The 18,717-nt window shown below is 38.6% G+C and overlaps 3 protein-coding genes across 4 annotated transcripts; all 3 read right to left on the reverse strand.

Moving 5' to 3' along the window:
* Positions 1-301: 301 nt before the first annotated feature.
* Positions 302-6,494, reverse strand: LOC127795824 (NADPH--cytochrome P450 reductase-like). Its single transcript, XM_052327737.1, has 18 exons — positions 5,948-6,494; positions 5,723-5,782; positions 5,450-5,526; positions 5,275-5,332; positions 5,097-5,180; positions 4,952-4,988; positions 4,026-4,095; positions 3,716-3,907; positions 3,534-3,626; positions 3,124-3,349; positions 2,954-3,037; positions 2,713-2,864; positions 2,046-2,142; positions 1,574-1,723; positions 1,418-1,495; positions 1,212-1,334; positions 978-1,091; positions 302-680 (listed from the first exon to the last, which is right to left on the reverse strand). Exons 1-18 carry the CDS (start codon positions 6,293-6,295, stop codon positions 600-602), a joined length of 2,124 nt encoding a protein of 707 aa, XP_052183697.1. The 5' UTR covers positions 6,296-6,494; the 3' UTR covers positions 302-599.
* Positions 6,495-10,268: 3,774 nt separating this feature from the next.
* LOC127795941 (ribulose bisphosphate carboxylase small subunit, chloroplastic-like) lies at positions 10,269-12,074 on the reverse strand. The gene is given in 4 exon segments (XM_052327924.1): positions 10,269-10,830; positions 11,411-11,542; positions 11,683-11,754; positions 11,756-12,074. Coding segments are annotated over 4 exon segments (519 nt in total). The 5' UTR covers positions 11,831-12,074; the 3' UTR covers positions 10,269-10,590.
* A 142-nt stretch (positions 12,075-12,216) lies between these two features.
* LOC127795940 (rust resistance kinase Lr10-like) lies at positions 12,217-18,596 on the reverse strand. Of its 2 annotated transcripts, none has more exons than XM_052327921.1 (5): positions 18,381-18,596; positions 15,373-15,441; positions 14,078-15,280; positions 13,360-13,984; positions 12,217-12,983 (listed from the first exon to the last, which is right to left on the reverse strand). In XM_052327921.1, exons 3-5 carry the CDS (start codon positions 14,142-14,144, stop codon positions 12,449-12,451), a joined length of 1,227 nt encoding a protein of 408 aa, XP_052183881.1. In that variant the 5' UTR covers positions 14,145-15,280; positions 15,373-15,441; positions 18,381-18,596; the 3' UTR covers positions 12,217-12,448. The 2 variants fall into 2 exon arrangements, with proteins under 2 accessions (XP_052183881.1, XP_052183883.1); XM_052327923.1 differs by lacking the exon at positions 18,381-18,596 and adding an exon at positions 15,851-18,370.
* Positions 18,597-18,717: the final 121 nt, after the last annotated feature.

Here is an 18,717-nt window from a genome sequence, read left to right on the forward strand (position 1 = left end):
TATTAAAAAAATGATGAAATTATATAAGAGTTCTCAAATTCTAAAATAGATATAAAATTAAAACCTACAAATGAACTCTAATTTCTTGAATGTATGAAATGCTCTCACTAGATCATGGTTTCCCTACCATATTTCGGCAATGAATTACAGAATTAGAATCAATGGAGAATTAAAAATCAGTTCACCTTGTATTATTCAAAATAAACACAACAAAATTAAATTCATAGCACAAGACAACAAAAAAATTTCCTTTACTCTCGAGCCATTTTTTGTGCTGGTGTAATTCTACATCATGTGCCCATTTTCTAGAGTAAAGATGATCCATTAATGGCACTCCAAATTATTGCTATCACTCATAATGTGCTTGTTTTCATAAATACATGAACCAAAAAATCATTGAGACCAGACCATAAAAATGAATCACATCAACAACTGTGACCATAACAAAGGCACGTGTTTCTATTGAAGAATGGCAATGGTAAATGAATGGACTTTCTACTTCACCTCCATGCTTCCTCAAAATCCCTGTATGCTGGCCTGGCAATATGATTTACAACTTCTCTCCCTCCATTTTTGAAGGCTCGAGAAGCATGGAAAAATTACCACACATCACGCAAGTACCGCCCGCTCATTTGCAGGTTCTTAACCATGCTCTCAGCCTTGGAGCTGTCCATGGATCCCTGAATTATTGAGATCAGTCACAAAATTTGTTAGGTTTCACAATTTTTTACTTAGCCCCTTGAAAACCATAGCACTGGACAAATAGAAAATAGATCTCTCAGCTCGGGCTCCTGTTCAGAAAACAGATCTCTCTCTCTCACACACGCAGGCATGCACCCTAACCAACCATGAAAAGCATGCATGGTTGGTTGCATCTACGCAAGAACCTTGCTTTAAAATAGGTAGGTGGACGGTGACACATTATATTATACACCTATACAAATGGTTCTAACATAATCCGATCTGTGTGAACATACCTGCTCTTGGACAATTGAGTGGAGTGTTCGGTGGACATCTCTGGCCATGCCTTTGGCATCACCACAAACATAAATATACCCTCCTTCGGAGATAGTTTTCCAGACATCTGAAGCCTGTAAACACCAAAACAGATAACAAAAATAACATTCTTTTCCATCTCAAAATAATCATTGGTATAAAACTTCTAAAATCCTCTCTCATAAGAAGAGTGATGGGTGAGCTAGGTGTCGTACTCTCGCTGTCATCTTATGTTGAACATATTCTTTAGTGGGTCCCTCGCGTGAAAAAGCAACGATCAGCTCAGAAATTACACCCCTTTCAACAAATTGGTTTAGTTCATCCTTGTATATGAAATCCTGGGAAGATGGAATGCATTCGATCAAAATATTTGTAACTACATTATTCATAATGGAGCTATCAAACTTGGTAAATCACTTGCCATTTTCTTGTTCCTGCATCCAAAAAATAAGATAGCGGGCCCCAACTTGGTTCCAAATTCTTGCAAAGCTAATCTTTCCTGAAATATGATAGCCATATTAATTTCAATACTCTTCTGTTGCAAGAACATAATTTAGATGATCTCCAGAGTTCAAACCTGTAGGAAACCCCTAAAAGGAGCCAATCCGGTGCCAGGACCAATCATGATAATAGGCAATTTAGTGTCGGTAGGAAGTTTAAAGTTAGATTGCCGAACAAAAATGGGTGCCCAGGAGCAATCATGGCTTTCCCCCAGTGGCACTGCATTCTGGAATGAGACCATAAAATATAAAATGCTTTAGGAGATTCTGAACATTGAAATCTTGCAGTAATCTAGTCAGATTAGATGCCTTGTATATGTAAAAGTTGGCACTTCATTTCTGTAACATGCAAAGTCCACATGACAATTTAGAAAATATGATCACCCATATAACATGTTCCTTCCAGGAACAATTTTTTTTCTTTTTGCCAAGTAGGAACCAATATTTTGTCTCACTGGTATGTTCCCCTTTCATGGTTTACTCTAACGAGACTGAAAAATTTGTTGAGTCTTTAGGACATGACCCCCTCAAAAATTTGAAGAGCATTACCTTCATCCAAGTTGAACACACTCCTTTGTGAATCCGTCCTGTTGGTGTTTTCTCATAAACTAGTGCACAAGTAACATGAATTCTGGATGGAAACATTCTGCATAACATAATTGCAGACTGTAAGACACAGCATACCATGAGACAACAAAGAAGTTACAAGCATTAATATTCCTTTTAAGGTAAAAAAAAATAAAAAATAAAATGGTATTTACAGGCAACCAACTTACTTTCACTGTGATATGTCAAGGAACTTTCCCAAAACCTATGAGGATCTTATCCGCCTCTTAAAATTGAAAATAGCAATCTAGACCACCTCCTTAAGATCTATGGCTCCACAATTTTTGTTCACTATCCTACTAACTCAGACCATCAGGCAAACCTTCCCAAAACTTATACCCATTCGTTCTCCACAAATACCTCCATCTGGCAAATGGGTACATTAGATGAATTATCACCTAACTATAACATCCAGTCCAAGTAGAACGAGCAGACTTTAATTCAGGATTCACAAAGATCATTCTTGTGGTGCATGGTTTGAAGTCTCTATTATACTTATGAAAGGACCATGGCATGCACCGATTCTTAGGAGCACCACACTGTCAACCCCTAGTATAGAATCGGTAATAAACTTAACCTCCAGTTCTCAGAGCGAGCGAGATGTACTCACCTCGGGGAGGATGAAATTGAATAGTATCTAGGCTGCAGTCGTGGTGCAACTGCAGCAAAGAAAACTCCAAGTGAAGGCTTGGCCGATGGGAACTCTGCCATGACCTCAAGGAGGCTTCTCTGACTTGCAACTACCCACTGCGCATATTCATCCTGCAGAACAAAGAGAAACACACACACACACATGATAAGTATAATAAAGGAACCAGTTTGGCATGAACTTGGAACAAAAGGATACAAACCTTGCCACCAGGAGATGCAAGATGTCTCAATCGCTCAGCTTCGCTTGGATCCGAAGCAGACGCTGCCAGGGCAAGTAAGGCGGACTGGAAGACAAAGTCAATAAATTAATTAACCAGTCGCCATATAGATATTTTTATGAGCTATAAGTTCAAAGAAATAACAGAACTACCTTCTTGGGAGAGCTCAGAAGATCTGCATATCGAGTCAGTGCAGTTCTTAGAGTGCAGGGAGGAAAAGGAGGTGGCAAAGAACTGCCGCTAAGAGGCGTGCCATCCTCTTTATCAGTGTGAATGGAGAAATAAGTATCTGGTGACAAATCCAATAACCTTTCACCTTCTTCAACGGTTTCAATCAGATTCTCACAATATACACCGACATGGTCACCGGTTTCATATCTGAGGAGAATGGAAGCAGATAAATATAAACAAAAATGGTTGATATAACTTCCAGAACTTTCTCATCCAATCATTTGATGTTGAAAGGCTAGCTGATATCTAGGAGAAGCTATATATTAACAAAATTGTTGTTACCCTGCTAAAAATTTATGTTCACGATTAAGTGAATCAGATTGCAACTTACACAAGTCCGGTACCAGAAATATCAAATTCCAGATGGGTGCAAGAACGATCAGAGGCTGGAGTATGCAGCTCCTTTCTCGCAGCCACATTAGCCCTTAACCCGAAGACAATTGTTTGTTAGGTTAAAGAAAGAAAATACTGATAACTACGTATGCCAAGACAAGTTTCAAATATTAGGTTTACCTGCATGGATGTTGAGCGTCATGAACAGCATGACCATTTGCCTTAATTAAGTTGTCGTCCAATAGGGATGCATCTATGTGGTCGTGAAAAACAACACGATATTCCAACACAGCAGCAGTGTAAGGAGTTGCAATAGTTGCACCATCCTCATCCCTGAGCAATTGATCCAATTCGGGCCACACCAACTCCCGCCTACATTTGAAACAGTCAAGAGATCACTACCATTTGTTTCTACATTTCGGATTTTTAGCAGTAAAGTAGTAAACAGTGGGCGCTACAAGTTCCAGGTAATGATTCTTGTTCACAGTACCAGGCAGCAAAGTCATCTTCAATGCACTGATCATCATCTCCAAGACCCACAGGAACAAGCTGCTTCCCACCTGCGAATGGTGAAAATAATCATGCAATTATGGTTATTGAAAGGAACACATATAAAGTTAAAATGAACACAATTTGAATGAATATCGGGGCTGATCACCCAGAGGAAAGCCAAGTTCTACGTTGACATTGAAACGCTTAACCTTTCCCCTCTTTTACTTATTTGCCATTACAAAATCATACCTCAACTAGCAGATTGCTAATAACAAACATATCACACCCCACCAATACTGTATAACACATCAATTCGAATACAGGTACTTTCCTAGCAAACGCTTCCACACCTCTAGAGTTGCAAGCTGTAACATAATTTACTATAGTAACTTTCTTGAAACAACTCAACTGAGTTGAAACCAGACAATTTTCATAAACCGACGAGGAAAAAGAATTGAGCCAAGGCCTAAAATGAGGCAATTTACTGAAATTACAAGACAATATGTTGTCATATCCATTGGACCTACCAAAAGGCATCAAAGATCAAACAAGTACCAAGTTCCTTTTAACTGAAGATACAATTAGTATCTACAGCTAAAATCTCATGACTATCCACATATTTACTGGAATCCAATAATATGCATTACTAGGACTAAATAGTAAATGCCAAATACCATAAATGCTGAGGTTATTAAATAAATTATGAAAAGTAGACCACTATCAAGAGGATTGACAATTTTCAACAGAAGCAAAAATGAACAGTCATCCTGATAACATTGCCATATTAAGAAACCATTTCAAGTCGACCGGTTAACGTATATAAGTTCCAGTAAACATTGAGACCAAAATTTTCAACATTTCTAAATTCCCAAATTTGACATAGAAGGTCAGTAATGGAGGGCCAAACAATAAACAACAACGTACCCTGCTCTGCAAGCTGCTCATCCACGACCTTTGCTATCTGTAACCCAAAGAATAAGGACTTTAAAGCTTGGCCAATAAGCACATACTTGTTGCCAACATGGGTTCAGATCTTGATCAAAAGTTTGAATATAAATTTATTTTAGACCTTGTTGAAATGTTCATATTGCCTGTTCCCGAGGCCAAATACTCCGTATGTAAGATTCTGAAGCCATTCCCCTCTCTCGTTACCCTACAGAATATCATACAAAACGATGAAATGAGCCGACCAGAAAATTCACTTTCTAAAGAAGCAAAAATACGCACTGAAATCAACCAAAAATAACCTCTGTAAACCATTTATAGAACCTTGCAGCATTGTCAGTTGGCTCACCATCCCCATATCTACAACATAAACAAACAAAAAAACATATAAATTAATTACATAACCACAAACAAACAATAAGATATGAATGTAAATGTATGAACGTGACTAAGAGGCAGGTAGAAATAGAAACTTACGTAGCTAAAAAGAAAAACGCATAACTCTCTTTCTTCAACTTTTCCTCATATTGTTCATCATCCGCAGCATAGTCATCCTGAGAACAATCCAGTCGATGAAACATTAACGTAAATAAAAACAAAAACAAACAAACACCAAGTCAGCAACGCTGACAAGACTTTTAGAAACTATAGCACCAAAATAACAAAACATAATATTATATTTGGAACTACAAATTGCGGAACGAAAAATGAAGAAAAAAAGAAATTAAAGAAAAATCAGAGATACGTCACCAAATCTACTGCTCTAAAGCTGGCCTTTTCATATCTCGCTTTTGCTTCCTCAGCAAGTGCCTGAAAAAGCAGTAATCCGATTACTCAAGCAACAAAATGACAACAAATTCAGACTAAACAACAAACGTGATTAAAAATCAGTTGAGCAACCAAACTATACACAAATTCTAACAAGTTCATATATGCGCGATCCAATCGAAGTTGTCGAAATGGTAACCGACCTACCTTAGCAAAACCTTCGGCGGTCCCGGTCTGAGTGCCAAATAAGATAGTGACCTTCTTCTTGCCGTCGTCTTCTTCCACCTCGGGGTCCGGCTTCACAATCACCGGCGTCGGTGGCGACACCGCCTTTACCTTCTTCGCAGAGGATGACCGCCGCCACACCAGCACCAGAAGGAACCCGATCAGCACCGCCACCGCCGTCGTCAGTATCACCAACAGGTCGGGATTCTCTACCAGAGCCCGCAACGGAGACGTCTTGTCGGCGTCCGAGTGGTCCATGCTGCCACTACTCCCCTTGAGAATCGCGGTTACGAGATCGAGCGGCGATACTTTCACCGAGCTTGATTGCATTCCGGTGCCGTAAGGATATCGCCGAAGATGCGCCGGCGGCGAGAATAGCAAGAAGAGAGATGGTCGAGAGAGAGAGAGGGGTTGGTGTGGTTGAAGAAAGAGCCGGAGGGGAGTGTTCGGAGGAGGACGGGAGGAGGAGACAGAGGTTGGGGGCCTTTATTATCAAAACCCAACGCCAACGCCAACGCCAACGCCAACGCCAACACCTGCCTGCCTAACCACACCAGTCAAACCCACCTACCACCAACTCAACCGTGGTTACACTTAAGGCCGCTCTTTTTCTTTTTCATTTTCCTTTTTCCCTTCCCCCCTTCTCTCTTAATTTGAAGTTTAATGGCGTTATCAAATTTATTTATTCTTTTTTACTTATTATAATAACAAGTCTCAAATACTAAATTTAAATAATAAAAAATTCTCATCAAATTAAACTTAAATCATTAGGCCTTGGGTTGAAGATTCTTTTTTCTATTTTTAATATTATTTAAAAATTTGAAAAATCATGGGATTTAAAATGCAAAATTTATATAAACTGTATGGAATCTTGATAGAATTAACCATTTTTTTTGTTCATCTATGACTGTATGAGGAGGGACCCAATCTTAGTAACTAAAAGTAGAGTGAGGTTGAGAAATGAAATTATTGTTTCTTGGATCCAATCCAGTTTAAGTTTAACCCTTTTCCCACTTCCAAAGGGACAAGAAGAGCGTGAGGGGGGGGAGGAGGAAGGGTAGCGGTGAATAGACAGACAATAGAGGGAGGGAGGGAGGGAGCAGCATAAGATAAGATGATGATGATGAGTAAGGGAGGGGGGTCGGCCAACAAGACAAGAGGAGTTGGTGAATCCTTTTTAAGAATTGCTCTCCGGCCCTCTCCCACCCACGGCTTCCCCTCCTTAGAAGAAGAGTAGTTGTGAATCCTTTCCTGTTTCACGCATCACCTCTGTTTTTTATACAAGTTTTTCATCCTATTTCATAGTTAGACTTGTTGGATAGCAAATCAATCACCATGCTCATTTGAGTCAGTAAAAGGATAACAAATGCATATAGTAATTCAGTCAAAATCCACCAATTTTGTGTAAATTGGCCAAATTAGTTTTATATGTGTTATGTCAATTTATGAGAGTTTTTTGTTAAATTTATTTGTGAGTATAACATCTTTTTTTAAAAGTATAATTGACTCAAAATTACAAATTCAGGGTATTTTTGAAATAATAAAAAATTTGAGTGTCTAAATAAAAAAATATATAAATACAGAAATTAAAAGATATATTTTGCCAAATATATATATATATATATTTTAGTGTTTAGGAGTAAGAAAGCACACGAGCCAATTGAAAATACTTTTTAATTAGCAAGGAATCTGTTTTTTAAAACTATGTAATTTAGTAAAAAAAAACAACTACCCATCCTACAAATTTGTAGAGAAGTTGTATTTCGAAACCCTAACTCAATACTATCCTGCACTTGCTTCAACTTGCCATTGCCATCATCGAGTTTTGTCTGGCTCTCTCTCTCTCTCTTTGTTAGTTCTCTCTTTCTCCCTTTGGCTCTCTTTCTCTCACAACAAGTGTTAAAACACTAAAAATGATTTTTTAGAAAAATTGTTAAATCACAAGTAAACATTAGAATAGAAAGTTCAAACATGCCTAATTGAAAAAGACAACGCTAAACACGTTTACACCATTTTTTCTCAAAAAAATATTTTTCTACAAACAAACAAGGCCTAAATGAAAAGGACAAATAATTAGGATATGAGTAAATCATGTTTTATGTGTTGTTCCGAAAGAAATAAAAACTCTGAAAGCAAAAGGGAAGAGATGCTGTTTTCTTTCAGAAATGTTGTATATATTTGGGTTGGGGGGTGGGGGGGAATGCTAAGGTATATACTGTGCAGATGCTGGTCTTGTCCTCTCAGGTTCACTATGGCCCACTTGTGGTTGGGACACTAATCAGCTGTTGCCGCGTGGGCAATGGCACCAAAATTAGACGCTGACAAGTAATTGAATCTCTTAGAAAGTGAAGAGTCGCTTCACCGCGAGACGAGACTCCTAGTTCAAGGCTAAATAACGAGTTGGGTATGGGTTTGGGTATTAATTTCGTTTTATGTGAATTTTTTGTATTTTTTTTTATATAATTTTATTTGTAAAAAATAAAAAAAAAGTGAGGTATATTTATTTATATAATACACTAAAACAAGACATATGCTAAAGTATATGAAATATCTATCTCAGTATATTTCTTTATAATTATAAATTTTTAAAAATTATTTTCTATATTTGTCGAGCTCCCTCGCCCATAGTTTGTCGACATTGCTTAATTTGCCCCGTTTTACATGTAGCCATGGGAGTCTAAACGTGCTGCCAAAGATGGTTAGGGCTGGTCCCCTCCTCAATTTTAGGTAGGCTTGCGAGGTTACTAGACCAGATCAAGATAACTAACTGCATTGAGTCGGTTCATGTCCAAGTCCAAAACTGGCAGACCAGATGAAACCAATTTAGAGTTAGGTTTTAGCCCCCTCAGGCCGGCCCATGGATGAACCCATCATCAAATAAGCTTGATATTCAATTGGCATTGTGATTGAGTTGAGTTGGTTGTTCCAAAGGATGACTCCCAACACAAGTCAACTTTATGAATTCCTAAAGGGAAATTCGCAAAAATAGGACTTTTAGCAAAATTAGGATTTTTGAAATGCACAAGGACAAAAATACCCTTGTCCCTTTATCCCTCGTCAATTCATCGTCCTCTTTCGTTTTTAACCCTTATTCCTTCACACTACCACCGTTCATCATCATCGCATATAATAGAAGGCATCATCAGTCACCTTCTCTTAAAAACATGAAAAGCTACGAGATCCAAATAACTGTCACTACTATTAGATTTTTGATCCAAAACGCAAATTTTTACGTAAGCAGGGATGCTCATTGTTGTTAATATCTTTGGTCCATACATAACAATTAAATTGAAAAACAAGTTCCAAGAAATTAATGTTACTTTGTATGTTTTATCCACTTTGTAACATAAACCATTTCATATTTCTATACAATTATTATTATTATTAATATATATTTAATCAATCGATATCTACTACAATTAATATCTATAATAGATATCTACAATCGATATCGATATTTTTAGACAACCGTATTCTACGACAGATATCTACAACGATATCTTTAAACCGATAACTATCAACAATCGATATCTTTGAATCAAAATCTTTTAATAGATATTTTTTCATTAATATTTTTGAACTGATATCTTTAGACAACTTTTTGTGTTTGTTTGATGGAAAACTTACAAAATGTGAAGAAATAAAAAAAAAAAATAGCAGTTTAGGCGAAAAAAATAAGACTCATTCACTGTGTGTGACGGACTTTAAAAATCTTCTAACAAATTAATCAGTGAAAGAAACATGAAATAATTTCTGTTACAAAGTGAATAAAACATATAAAGTAATATTAATTTTCTCAACTTGTTCTTCACTTTTACGAGACACTTCACTTTTTAAGTATTATGTATAGACTAAATATATTAACAAGAAACATTCCTACTTGCGTAAAGTTTGCGTTTGGACTAAAGATTCAACAACGATAAAAGCTATTTGGGTCCTATGGCTTTTCATGTCTCTAAGAGAAGTCGACTCCGATGACACCTTTCGTCATATACGGTGATGAATGGTGGTGGTGTGAATAAATGAGGATTAAAAACGGAGGAGAACAATGAATTGACGAGAAAAAATGGGACAAGGGGATCCGTCTATTCTAAAGTTCTATGGAAAAAAAAAAAATTAAAGTGTCATATTTTTCATTATTTTCTCGCCAAAATTCCTATTTTTGCAAATTTCACATTCCGAAATTTGAGAGCATCCGCTAGTATCAAAGCAAAATGCCACATGAAACTTAGGGCGAAAAAGGAATATCGAACACCAAAAAGGACACTGGCAAAGTTTCATGAAGAAGCATACATATAGCAGCTAAAAAGAAAGCAAACCATTCATTCTTCCATGACATAACCATACGCACTCGTCCTAAAATTTTTTACTCTCAAAAGCCAAGAGGCTTGCATAGAACAGAAGCACCATCTATCATCTTCCTAAAAGACCACAAACTAGAGAGAGTTTATGATTTTATCGATCATCAAAATTAAGGACAACTTACAATCTCAACACATGATGGAGACGATCATTAATGCGAGCCTTGGCATCCCGCTTGTGCTATGTTGGGACTAGGATTTCATTTCATCCAGCAGTTGACTGTGTAAGTCGACTTCGAAGACGGGAGCAAAGTGTAGAGGCACTTAGGAGGTGGAGGCAGAGGTGGGTTTTTGGATGACAAAGGCCATGCTCTGACAGTGGTGCTTGTTGTCAAAAGCCAAGCAGCGAATGTAAGCATTTGGGTAAGCTTTCTTGCACTCTTGGATCTCATCGAGGACCTGAGAAGAGTCATTGCATGCGAACATTGGCAGCTTCCACAGTGTCCAGTACCTCCCATCATAGTATCCTGGCATTCTGCTGTTCTCTCTATGCACACGCCCCGCCTGAAAAATAAAGGAACATTTAAAAAAAAAAAAAAAGAGAGAAATTACAGAAACAGCAGTATCACATCCAACATACTATATGGGTAGAGCTAAATAAGTTGTGAAAAGGAGACTTGCAGGGTTTGTTTAGGCCTAAAATATGCTCGCAACCAGAATGATTTGCTCACAAATCTTTGTAAGTATAATTCATAAGAGTGAGTGATTTTTCTTATTAACTAATCAACTAACATCATTCTATACAGATAGTAACATACATTCAAATAAATAAAAATTGACAGATTAATTTATGATGAGGCTCATCCCTCCATTGGTGAGGATAAAATCTACCGAAATGCACAAGTTATCATAATTTTTTTTTCTTTGCTCAATAAGAGTCAATTCCAGGCCAATTTATCATGATTAAGACTAAAGCATTTGGAAAAGATATGGTCGGGCATTAATAATTAAATTTATCATGATTAGGCCTAGAACACTATATATATATATATATAATCATGTATACAAAAGATTTGAGAGTTAAAAAATTTAAAAGTAATATGGTGGTGGTGTGTGTGGTTTTCTGTTCATTGGATTGTCTTACCGCATCAAACTCGAGGCAGGGGATCCATCCCTTCTTGAGCATGTAATCAACCTCCTTGGCGATCGATTCATCCGAGAGAGGCGGAAGATAGGAGAGAGTCTCAAACTTCTTGTTCTCAATCGGATTCCACGTCTGTTAATTTTCGAGATCCATCCGTCAAGATGCAAAAAGATCCGCGAACAGATCGTTCGGACTTTGCTAATTGAGCAGAAAACGTAGAAATACATTCAACATAAATCATCGCTACGCTAGCTCGGAATTATATCTCTTACCTTCATGCAATGAGTTCTGGAGCCATTGGAAACAGTTTTCCTGGTCCACGCAACTGAATCCTTGGCCGGGAAAAAGCTTTGATCGGTCGGATTTCAAGCCAAGATAGCTTGATCCAGCAACTAGGAGTGAGAAGGTTCCCGCAGACATGCTCCTGAAACTGGTTCTCGAAGCAAAAAGGTAAGAGTCGGAACCCTAAATGAAATCTCGAAGATGACTAGAAATGGTTGTGGAAGAAGGTGAGAGATGTCGGTGGGATTATGTATCTAACTTCGGCAACCCCCACCATCCCTTGTTTTATAGATTTCTTTGACACTGCTTGGCGCCCGCAGAATCATTGAAACCGCCAAACTGCGCTGCCACCGGATTTGGTGCTAGCCGACGCAAGGGCAGCTGTCTCAGTGACAGTGTTTAATGAAATAAATATGAATTAATTAATAACATGTGACAGTGCCACTGATTATTATTCGCATTCTTCTTCTTATTAAGTCTTAACCAACCATGATAATAATTATGTTTCTCGCACCAACGGTAAATAAATAGAATAATAATGTAACTTGCATTTAATTTAACCCATAATTTACTCAATGTGCTGTGCACACAGACAGACTATTATTATATATACAATAAAATAATGGCTAGAAGAAGAAGCTTTTGTTTTTCTTTTTCAGTAATTAGCAAAGTCGATTTTTGACATGACAATGAGCAAGGGGCAGCTTTCTTTTTTCTTTTCTTTGGGGCTCCTAGTTCAGTTCAGTTCAGTTCAGTTCAGTTGGAGGCTATTTCAATTTCGTATTTACTCATGATCGGGCAAACAGTAGAGCTTCTCACTGTGCCAGACGAACCAGACCAAGACGATGATGATGTTCTCGGGAATGGACACGCCGGACCCTCGGCGAAGAAGGGAAACGGGTTGCTCGGCGCCGGAATCTCAATAGCGTCCTCCAACATCTTCACCGCCGTGCTTATCAGCGGCCGCCCCTCCGGCCGGTACTGCACGCACCACAGCGCCGTCTTCGCCATCTTCTCCGCCATTTCCCTGTCCTTCTCCTCGATCCCACAGACTATCATCATCTCCGCCATTTCCCCCTTCTCGAACTTCTTCCATACCCACTTCGGAAACCACTCCTGGCTCTCCGCAAGGTTGATGTCCAGGTTCCTCCTCCGGCCGATGATCTCGAACAGCAGCATCCCGAAGCTGTAAACGTCGCACTTGTGGGTGATCGGCAGCGGCATCCACAGCTCCGGCGCCGCGTAGCCGGGTGTCCCCCTCCCGCCGGTCATCGTTATATGAGTACTGTCCCTGTCGTTGATGATAATAATCCAAATTATTTTGTATGTATTTATCAATTCAATTCTCTTCTTAATCCTTGATTAGTTTTTTCTAGTACTTTAGTGATATCTCAACTTTAAGTAGCATTTATCTATGATTTTGGTAAATTTTTATCTTAAAGCTTGAGTAGAGTAGACTGTACTGTAGAGTAGAGTTTATTTCTTCCTTTTGTAGCATTGACAATTCAAATACTCTTTTCTTGGTAGTATGATTCCAAACTTAATGATTTTAATTTAGTTAATCCAAAAGGCAATTGACATTTTTGTTAATTACCCTGAGAGAATCAGGAGGCCGATTCAATCAGCCTAATAATCATTATCCTAATCAGAAAGCTCACCACCCCTACCTGTTGCAGAGCTTGGCAAGCCCGAAATCGGCAACTTTGGGGGAGAACTTGCTGTCGAGAAGGATGTTACCCGGCTTGATATCGTAGTGGACGATCCGTTGCTGGCACTCTTCGTGCAAGTAAGCGATGCCTCTCGCCGTGCCGACGGCGATCTCGTGGAGCTGCTCGAATTCCAGGACCTTGTTTTCCCGGAAAAGGTACCTGTCCAGGGAGCCGTTCGCCATGAACTCGTAGACCAGAGCTCGGAGACTCCTCTCGAAGCAGAATCCATGGAGCCGCACCAGATTGAAGTGGTGGATTCTCCCCAGCGTGCTCACCTCCGCCATGAACTGTTCTTCGATTCTCTTGTTGGATAATTCGCCGTTCAGAACCTTCACCGCCACGGCCATTCCGTTCTTTAAAGTCCCCTTGTAGACCGATCCGAAGCCGCCGGAGCCGAGGAGGTCGCTGAAGTTGTTTGTGGCCGTTCGGAGCTGTTGGGAGGTGAATCGGATCGGCTTTTCAAGTTCCATGTCGTCGAGGAATTTGGCCATCGCCATGGTCGGGCACACGCTCGTTCTTCTCCTCGCCCGACCTCTTCTCCAACAAACTACCGCTATGACGGTGACGTGCGCAAGAAAAAACACTGCAAGTCGAGAGGAAATTAAGCCGAATCATCAAACATTCCATTGAAATGAACTGAGAAACAAGTCTGAAAGAAATTTGAAATGGAACTTACGCAAGATCCCAAGGAAACCTAATCGATATAAGGACCCGCGTCTTCTTGCCTCTCCTTCGCTTGTCATCACTCGGAAGAAAACTCTGCGGAAAGCATGAAACCCTACAAAGTTACAAACTAGACGAGATTGAGCTACAAACCGGGGTGATCTGATCTGGGAGGTCGATCATTTTTGTTTCTCTGGCATCTTTCAAGGCCTTTTTGCAAAATAATTGGAAGGCTACTGATGAATCTTTTGGGTTGGTGCTGTGAATATACTCAAAACCGCGTATTTGATGTCTTGATCATAGGGAGAATGTTGACCGCTGGGCCAGCCGGCAGGCGGCAGACAGTTACCCATATTCTTCCCAATTAACAAACTTGGGATAATCGACGGCTAAACCCATCCATAGTTTATAATTCCAAAATTTACCCTTCCCTTGTCCTGCATTTAGATTGCGAATAGTTTTTTTTTCTTATATAAAAAATGACACTCATGACGAACAGTTATCCAATTATTAAGGGTTTGAAAATGTAACACACATTTAGCTCCCATTTGGGTCAGCCTAACTGCTTCGGAGTATCACCCAATTAGCTCCCATCTGGGTCCATTACGTGTCACCCAAATTTCCATGCAAGAGAGAGAGAGTTGACTAGAAATTTCGACCAGGACTTTATAGTCTTCGATTTTTGAATTTCGTATCAGTAAAATAGTTACATAATCAGAACCGGCGGGTTGTCTAATGAAGACCAGAAGAGGCCAATGTTACAAAATAGCATTTCACAATCTTGGCATTAGGGCTAGGTTGTGGAGCCCACCAGGTTAAGACCAACGGCCATAGAATGCCCCAGTTACATTCTAGGAATATGATGCATTAACAACCACTCACTTGAGATAAAATGAAAATTGCATTAACAAATAACAACCACCATTCAAGCAGAATGTTTGCTGCTCGGATAATCACTATAATCTATACCCAACGGTTCGCTCAACAAACAACTACCTAAAAGACAAAATACCAAACAAAAAGAAAAGAGATTTATGTGATTAAAGGGCTCATAGCCTAGCGCAGATTTTGACTGTTAGCTCCTCAACATCATTCCTAGAGAAGAGCAACAACCAGAAGATAAAACCCTGCTCGGAAAACACTGGGCTAGTTAGGATTTTTGGGTACATGGATTAAGGACCCACAATGAGTCTCGGCATGCCCTTCACAAAAGTTCCTGCACAAAGTTAGTTCCCAAGTTTAAGAAACTCCACAGGAGCATCTTGGCTAAGGGCAAACATGAAAATTGCAGTTAGAAACCTCTGTTACCTGCAACAAATATGTTATAGAGATCTACGCTCTGCCAGATATGTCTCCAGCTTTTGCCTCTACATGATCCTGTGAACATATTCCAGGGATGTTTAGCAATCACAAATGTCAAATGTACACAAGCTAAGTGAACAAAGAGATGACTTCAGCTTCAAGATGTTCAGATCTATTCTTTCAACCACAATAAGACGAGGTCATGGCAAATTTTCATATGCAACCAAAAAAAACAAACATTGCAATGACTTCTATCTAACTTGAATCAGAAAACTTCATAAGCAAGCCCTTGTTTCCTAATTCTTTTACTGTCTTCTTACCATCAGTCAGTTTCAGGTCATAAGTTCTTGTTTTCTAATTCTTTGACTGTCTTCTTAACATCAAGCAGTTCAATCATGTCATTTGTAAAATATGGAAAGCATACAGGCCAAGCTATCAACAAATCTGCATACACCTTCATCCCAACCGTGAAAAAGCAACTTACTGTGCTTTGTTAGAACAGCAACTGCACTCTCAATTGGTGACCATGACATCGGCCTCCCCAACTAATCCTTCTCGTTACTTGCCCTGACTCCCACATACACAACCGGACACGCACATTTATGTATGCCCACTGCAGCCCGCAACAAACTTCCAGCGGGTAGAACAACTCAGTTAAACCAAACATTCTCAACTAGTTGGGGTTGGACAGGTTTATCTTCTCTAAATATTATACTGAGTCAAGGACCAAAATTTCAGTTAAACCATAGATGTAGGTATTCTTAAGAGTCAGTGATCAGAAGGGATTTGACAAAATTTTACACAGGCTCCCAACCACCTAAAGAACCTTGCTCCTTTATCCTAGCCACTGGTCACATCAAAACAAAACATTAGGCATGCAGAGGCATAGGTAGAATTCATATATTCCAAATAGTTTGAAATAGAAAACTCACCTTTTGTTGGAGAACATAACACAATTAAAAAAAAAAAGAAGAAGAAGAAGAAGGATATGAGATATACTTATTACATTATTTATAAATTATTTTTTAAACAAAAAAATTCTTAATACAAACTGGTATAGAAAATGCTTGGTTGCTACTTTAATATGGTTGTATTTTTGAAATACGAGGTTGAATGTTGTGCGTGACTTATCAATAATGGTCTAAGCACCCTTAGGTTTACTAGAAGTTCATATCAGAAAGCCAATGTCCAATGGATAAAAGCAATTTACCATGGCCTAAATTTCGTAGAACGGTGACCTTAGTTGGTCAGATGCAGTAGTGGTCGCAGCACCATTTTAACTTGGCAATGCATGTAAGTTGGATGGGCCATGTCATGTTCTTCTAGTAATTAGAAGTTGTCTCTTGTAACATGTTAAGACTAAGGACCCTCTAAGGGAGGAAGGTGTGAGCAGACTCATTGCCCTTTTAACTCTAAGATACCACACAAAGGGAGATGCTTAACTCCAGTCTCAGCTTAAGTTGTTGTGCCATCTCACAGTTAGAGATCGTATATGCTGAGTTTGAGTGCTCTGTGTGAGAAAGGGAGAGCACCTCACAACAAGCATTCATGGCATAGTGAGTGGAGAGCTTGAGAAAATAATTCGATGGAAACTAATTCTATCCATCGAATTGAGGAACCACAAGTGTCCTTAATGGCAAGGAAAGTGTTCTCACATCTCAATTTAGGTGCTGAGACCATCCTTAAAATTCAACCAAAGCACTAGGAAGCACAGGATTGCTGGTGAGAGCAAGTGTGCCCCACCAGTGTCCTCATAGCAACAGTTCATTGGTAAGGTAATGCATGCACAATCTTTCTCAATTGAGGCTCAATTTCCGAAGTAAAAAATTATGAAGATATCTTTGTTCCATCTCACAAGAATGGTATAGAAAATCAACTATGGAGCCAATTTCTTACATGAAAACAACAAAATACCACTTAGTTCAAGGTGGCCCATGCACCCAAATCCCCAAGTGTAATTTGCACTTTACAAACTTACTATTCATAAAATCAAACTGCTAACATCACAGTAAAGTTGATAAGTCTATTATTAAAAATTGATTAAGTTAATTGAAGCTAGAGGGAACCAAACAACAATAAACAAGCATAATTATAAAAAACAGAGTGACAAGTAGAATGATAACCCAATCGATGATATCCAAAAAGCTGATTGCTCTGATATTTGGAATGAAAATGTCCACATAATATTCCACATGAAGTAAATATGTTATTAAAGCAATAAACTTGAATGGATTACTAATTTATTATTAGAATTCAAGATAATTTCCAGCTTCCTTTTACCATCATTTAGATATCCATGAAATAACACAATCTAGTTTATTGGTTTTGTTTCTCGATTAATTACAAAAGCATATTTACATAGAAGTTGTCTCTTTTTCCCCCACTCTATAGCTCTTAAACTTTTTTCAAACCAAAACTCTCCAATCCATAAACTAAAATCTCTCTCCCCTTATCTTATCTCTGTGTTACCTTTCTTTTCCTCTATCAAGCTAACTGGATGTAACCCTCCCTTTTTTGGCTGGACAACCCTAGATAAGAATAAGAGTAGAGGATTTCCACTTTGTTCTGTTCTCAAACATTAGAAGAATAAATATGGAAAAAAAAAGTTATTGGGATGGGATCACTAAATTCATTGTTTTGGAACAAAGGTGCACCATGTTTTGGAAATGCATACCAATTAGTAATACATTAGCTTCTAATGCTTGCAGTTAACTTAGATATCATACTTCTACAATGCTACCACCCACCCAAAGGAGAAAAAAGGTCAGCATGCACATACAGTCAGTGGGGAAGTAGCATTTCAATTGCTACAACTAAGAACAAGTATAATTATGCAGATAAGTGCAGCAGAAAAAAACCAAAAAAGTAAGACAAGAAACATAATTGACTGCCTCAATTTGAACCTAGCAACAACTGCACAGGTTCAATAAGGTCAAAACAAAAGAGAATGATAATGATAAGAAAGTAAACTTTTTTTTTCAAACCTAATTTATTAGGTAGAATGAAAAGCTTACTTCAAATATTTTTTACAGCTGCATACTTGCCCCTCAAATAACAATGAAGAAAACAAACCGAACCAGAAAAAATAACTATCAAGCATATATAGATAATAGAAGAACCATTTTAAACGAAATAAAAATGAGAAGCCCATGAGTACTGTCACCAAACAGTCAAACGCAAGGTTTATCCATAAATTTTCAGAAATGAGTCCAAGAAAAATGATTTGCTCAAAAGCTCACCGCTCCCTTGGTTTCATAATAATCATCCAGCGCCCATTGATACTTTGACTGATTCAATCCAAACCAATGCGCCACATACTCATCCAAGCTCGAATGAGCTACAAAAGAGAAC

The sequence above is a fragment of the Diospyros lotus genome, chromosome 2, assembly GCF_014633365.1.
Source record: "Diospyros lotus cultivar Yz01 chromosome 2, ASM1463336v1, whole genome shotgun sequence".
Taxonomy (NCBI): Eukaryota; Viridiplantae; Streptophyta; class Magnoliopsida; order Ericales; family Ebenaceae; genus Diospyros; species Diospyros lotus.

Bases quoted from the DNA above. Each gene is read 5' to 3' on its own strand.
- LOC127795824 (XM_052327737.1), bottom strand. From the start codon at position 6,295: ATGCAATCAAGCTCGGTGAAAGTATCGCCGCTCGATCTCGTAACCGCG. The intron at 5,527-5,722 runs GTGACGTATCTC...GATTGTTCTCAG, and splicing joins GCTTTAGAGCAGTAGATTTG to GATGACTATGCTGCGGATGA. The intron at 1,335-1,417 runs GCAAGTGATTTA...CCATCTTCCCAG, and splicing joins GATGCAGGAACAAGAAAATG to GATTTCATATACAAGGATGA.
- LOC127795940 (XM_052327921.1), bottom strand. From the start codon at position 14,144: ATGACAAGCGAAGGAGAGGCAAGAAGACGCGGGTCCTTATATCGATTA. The intron at 13,985-14,077 runs GTAAGTTCCATT...CTCGACTTGCAG, and splicing joins AGGTTTCCTTGGGATCTTGC to TGTTTTTTCTTGCGCACGTC. The intron at 12,984-13,359 runs GTAGGGGTGGTG...CATCAACGACAG, and splicing joins CTTGCCAAGCTCTGCAACAG to GGACAGTACTCATATAACGA.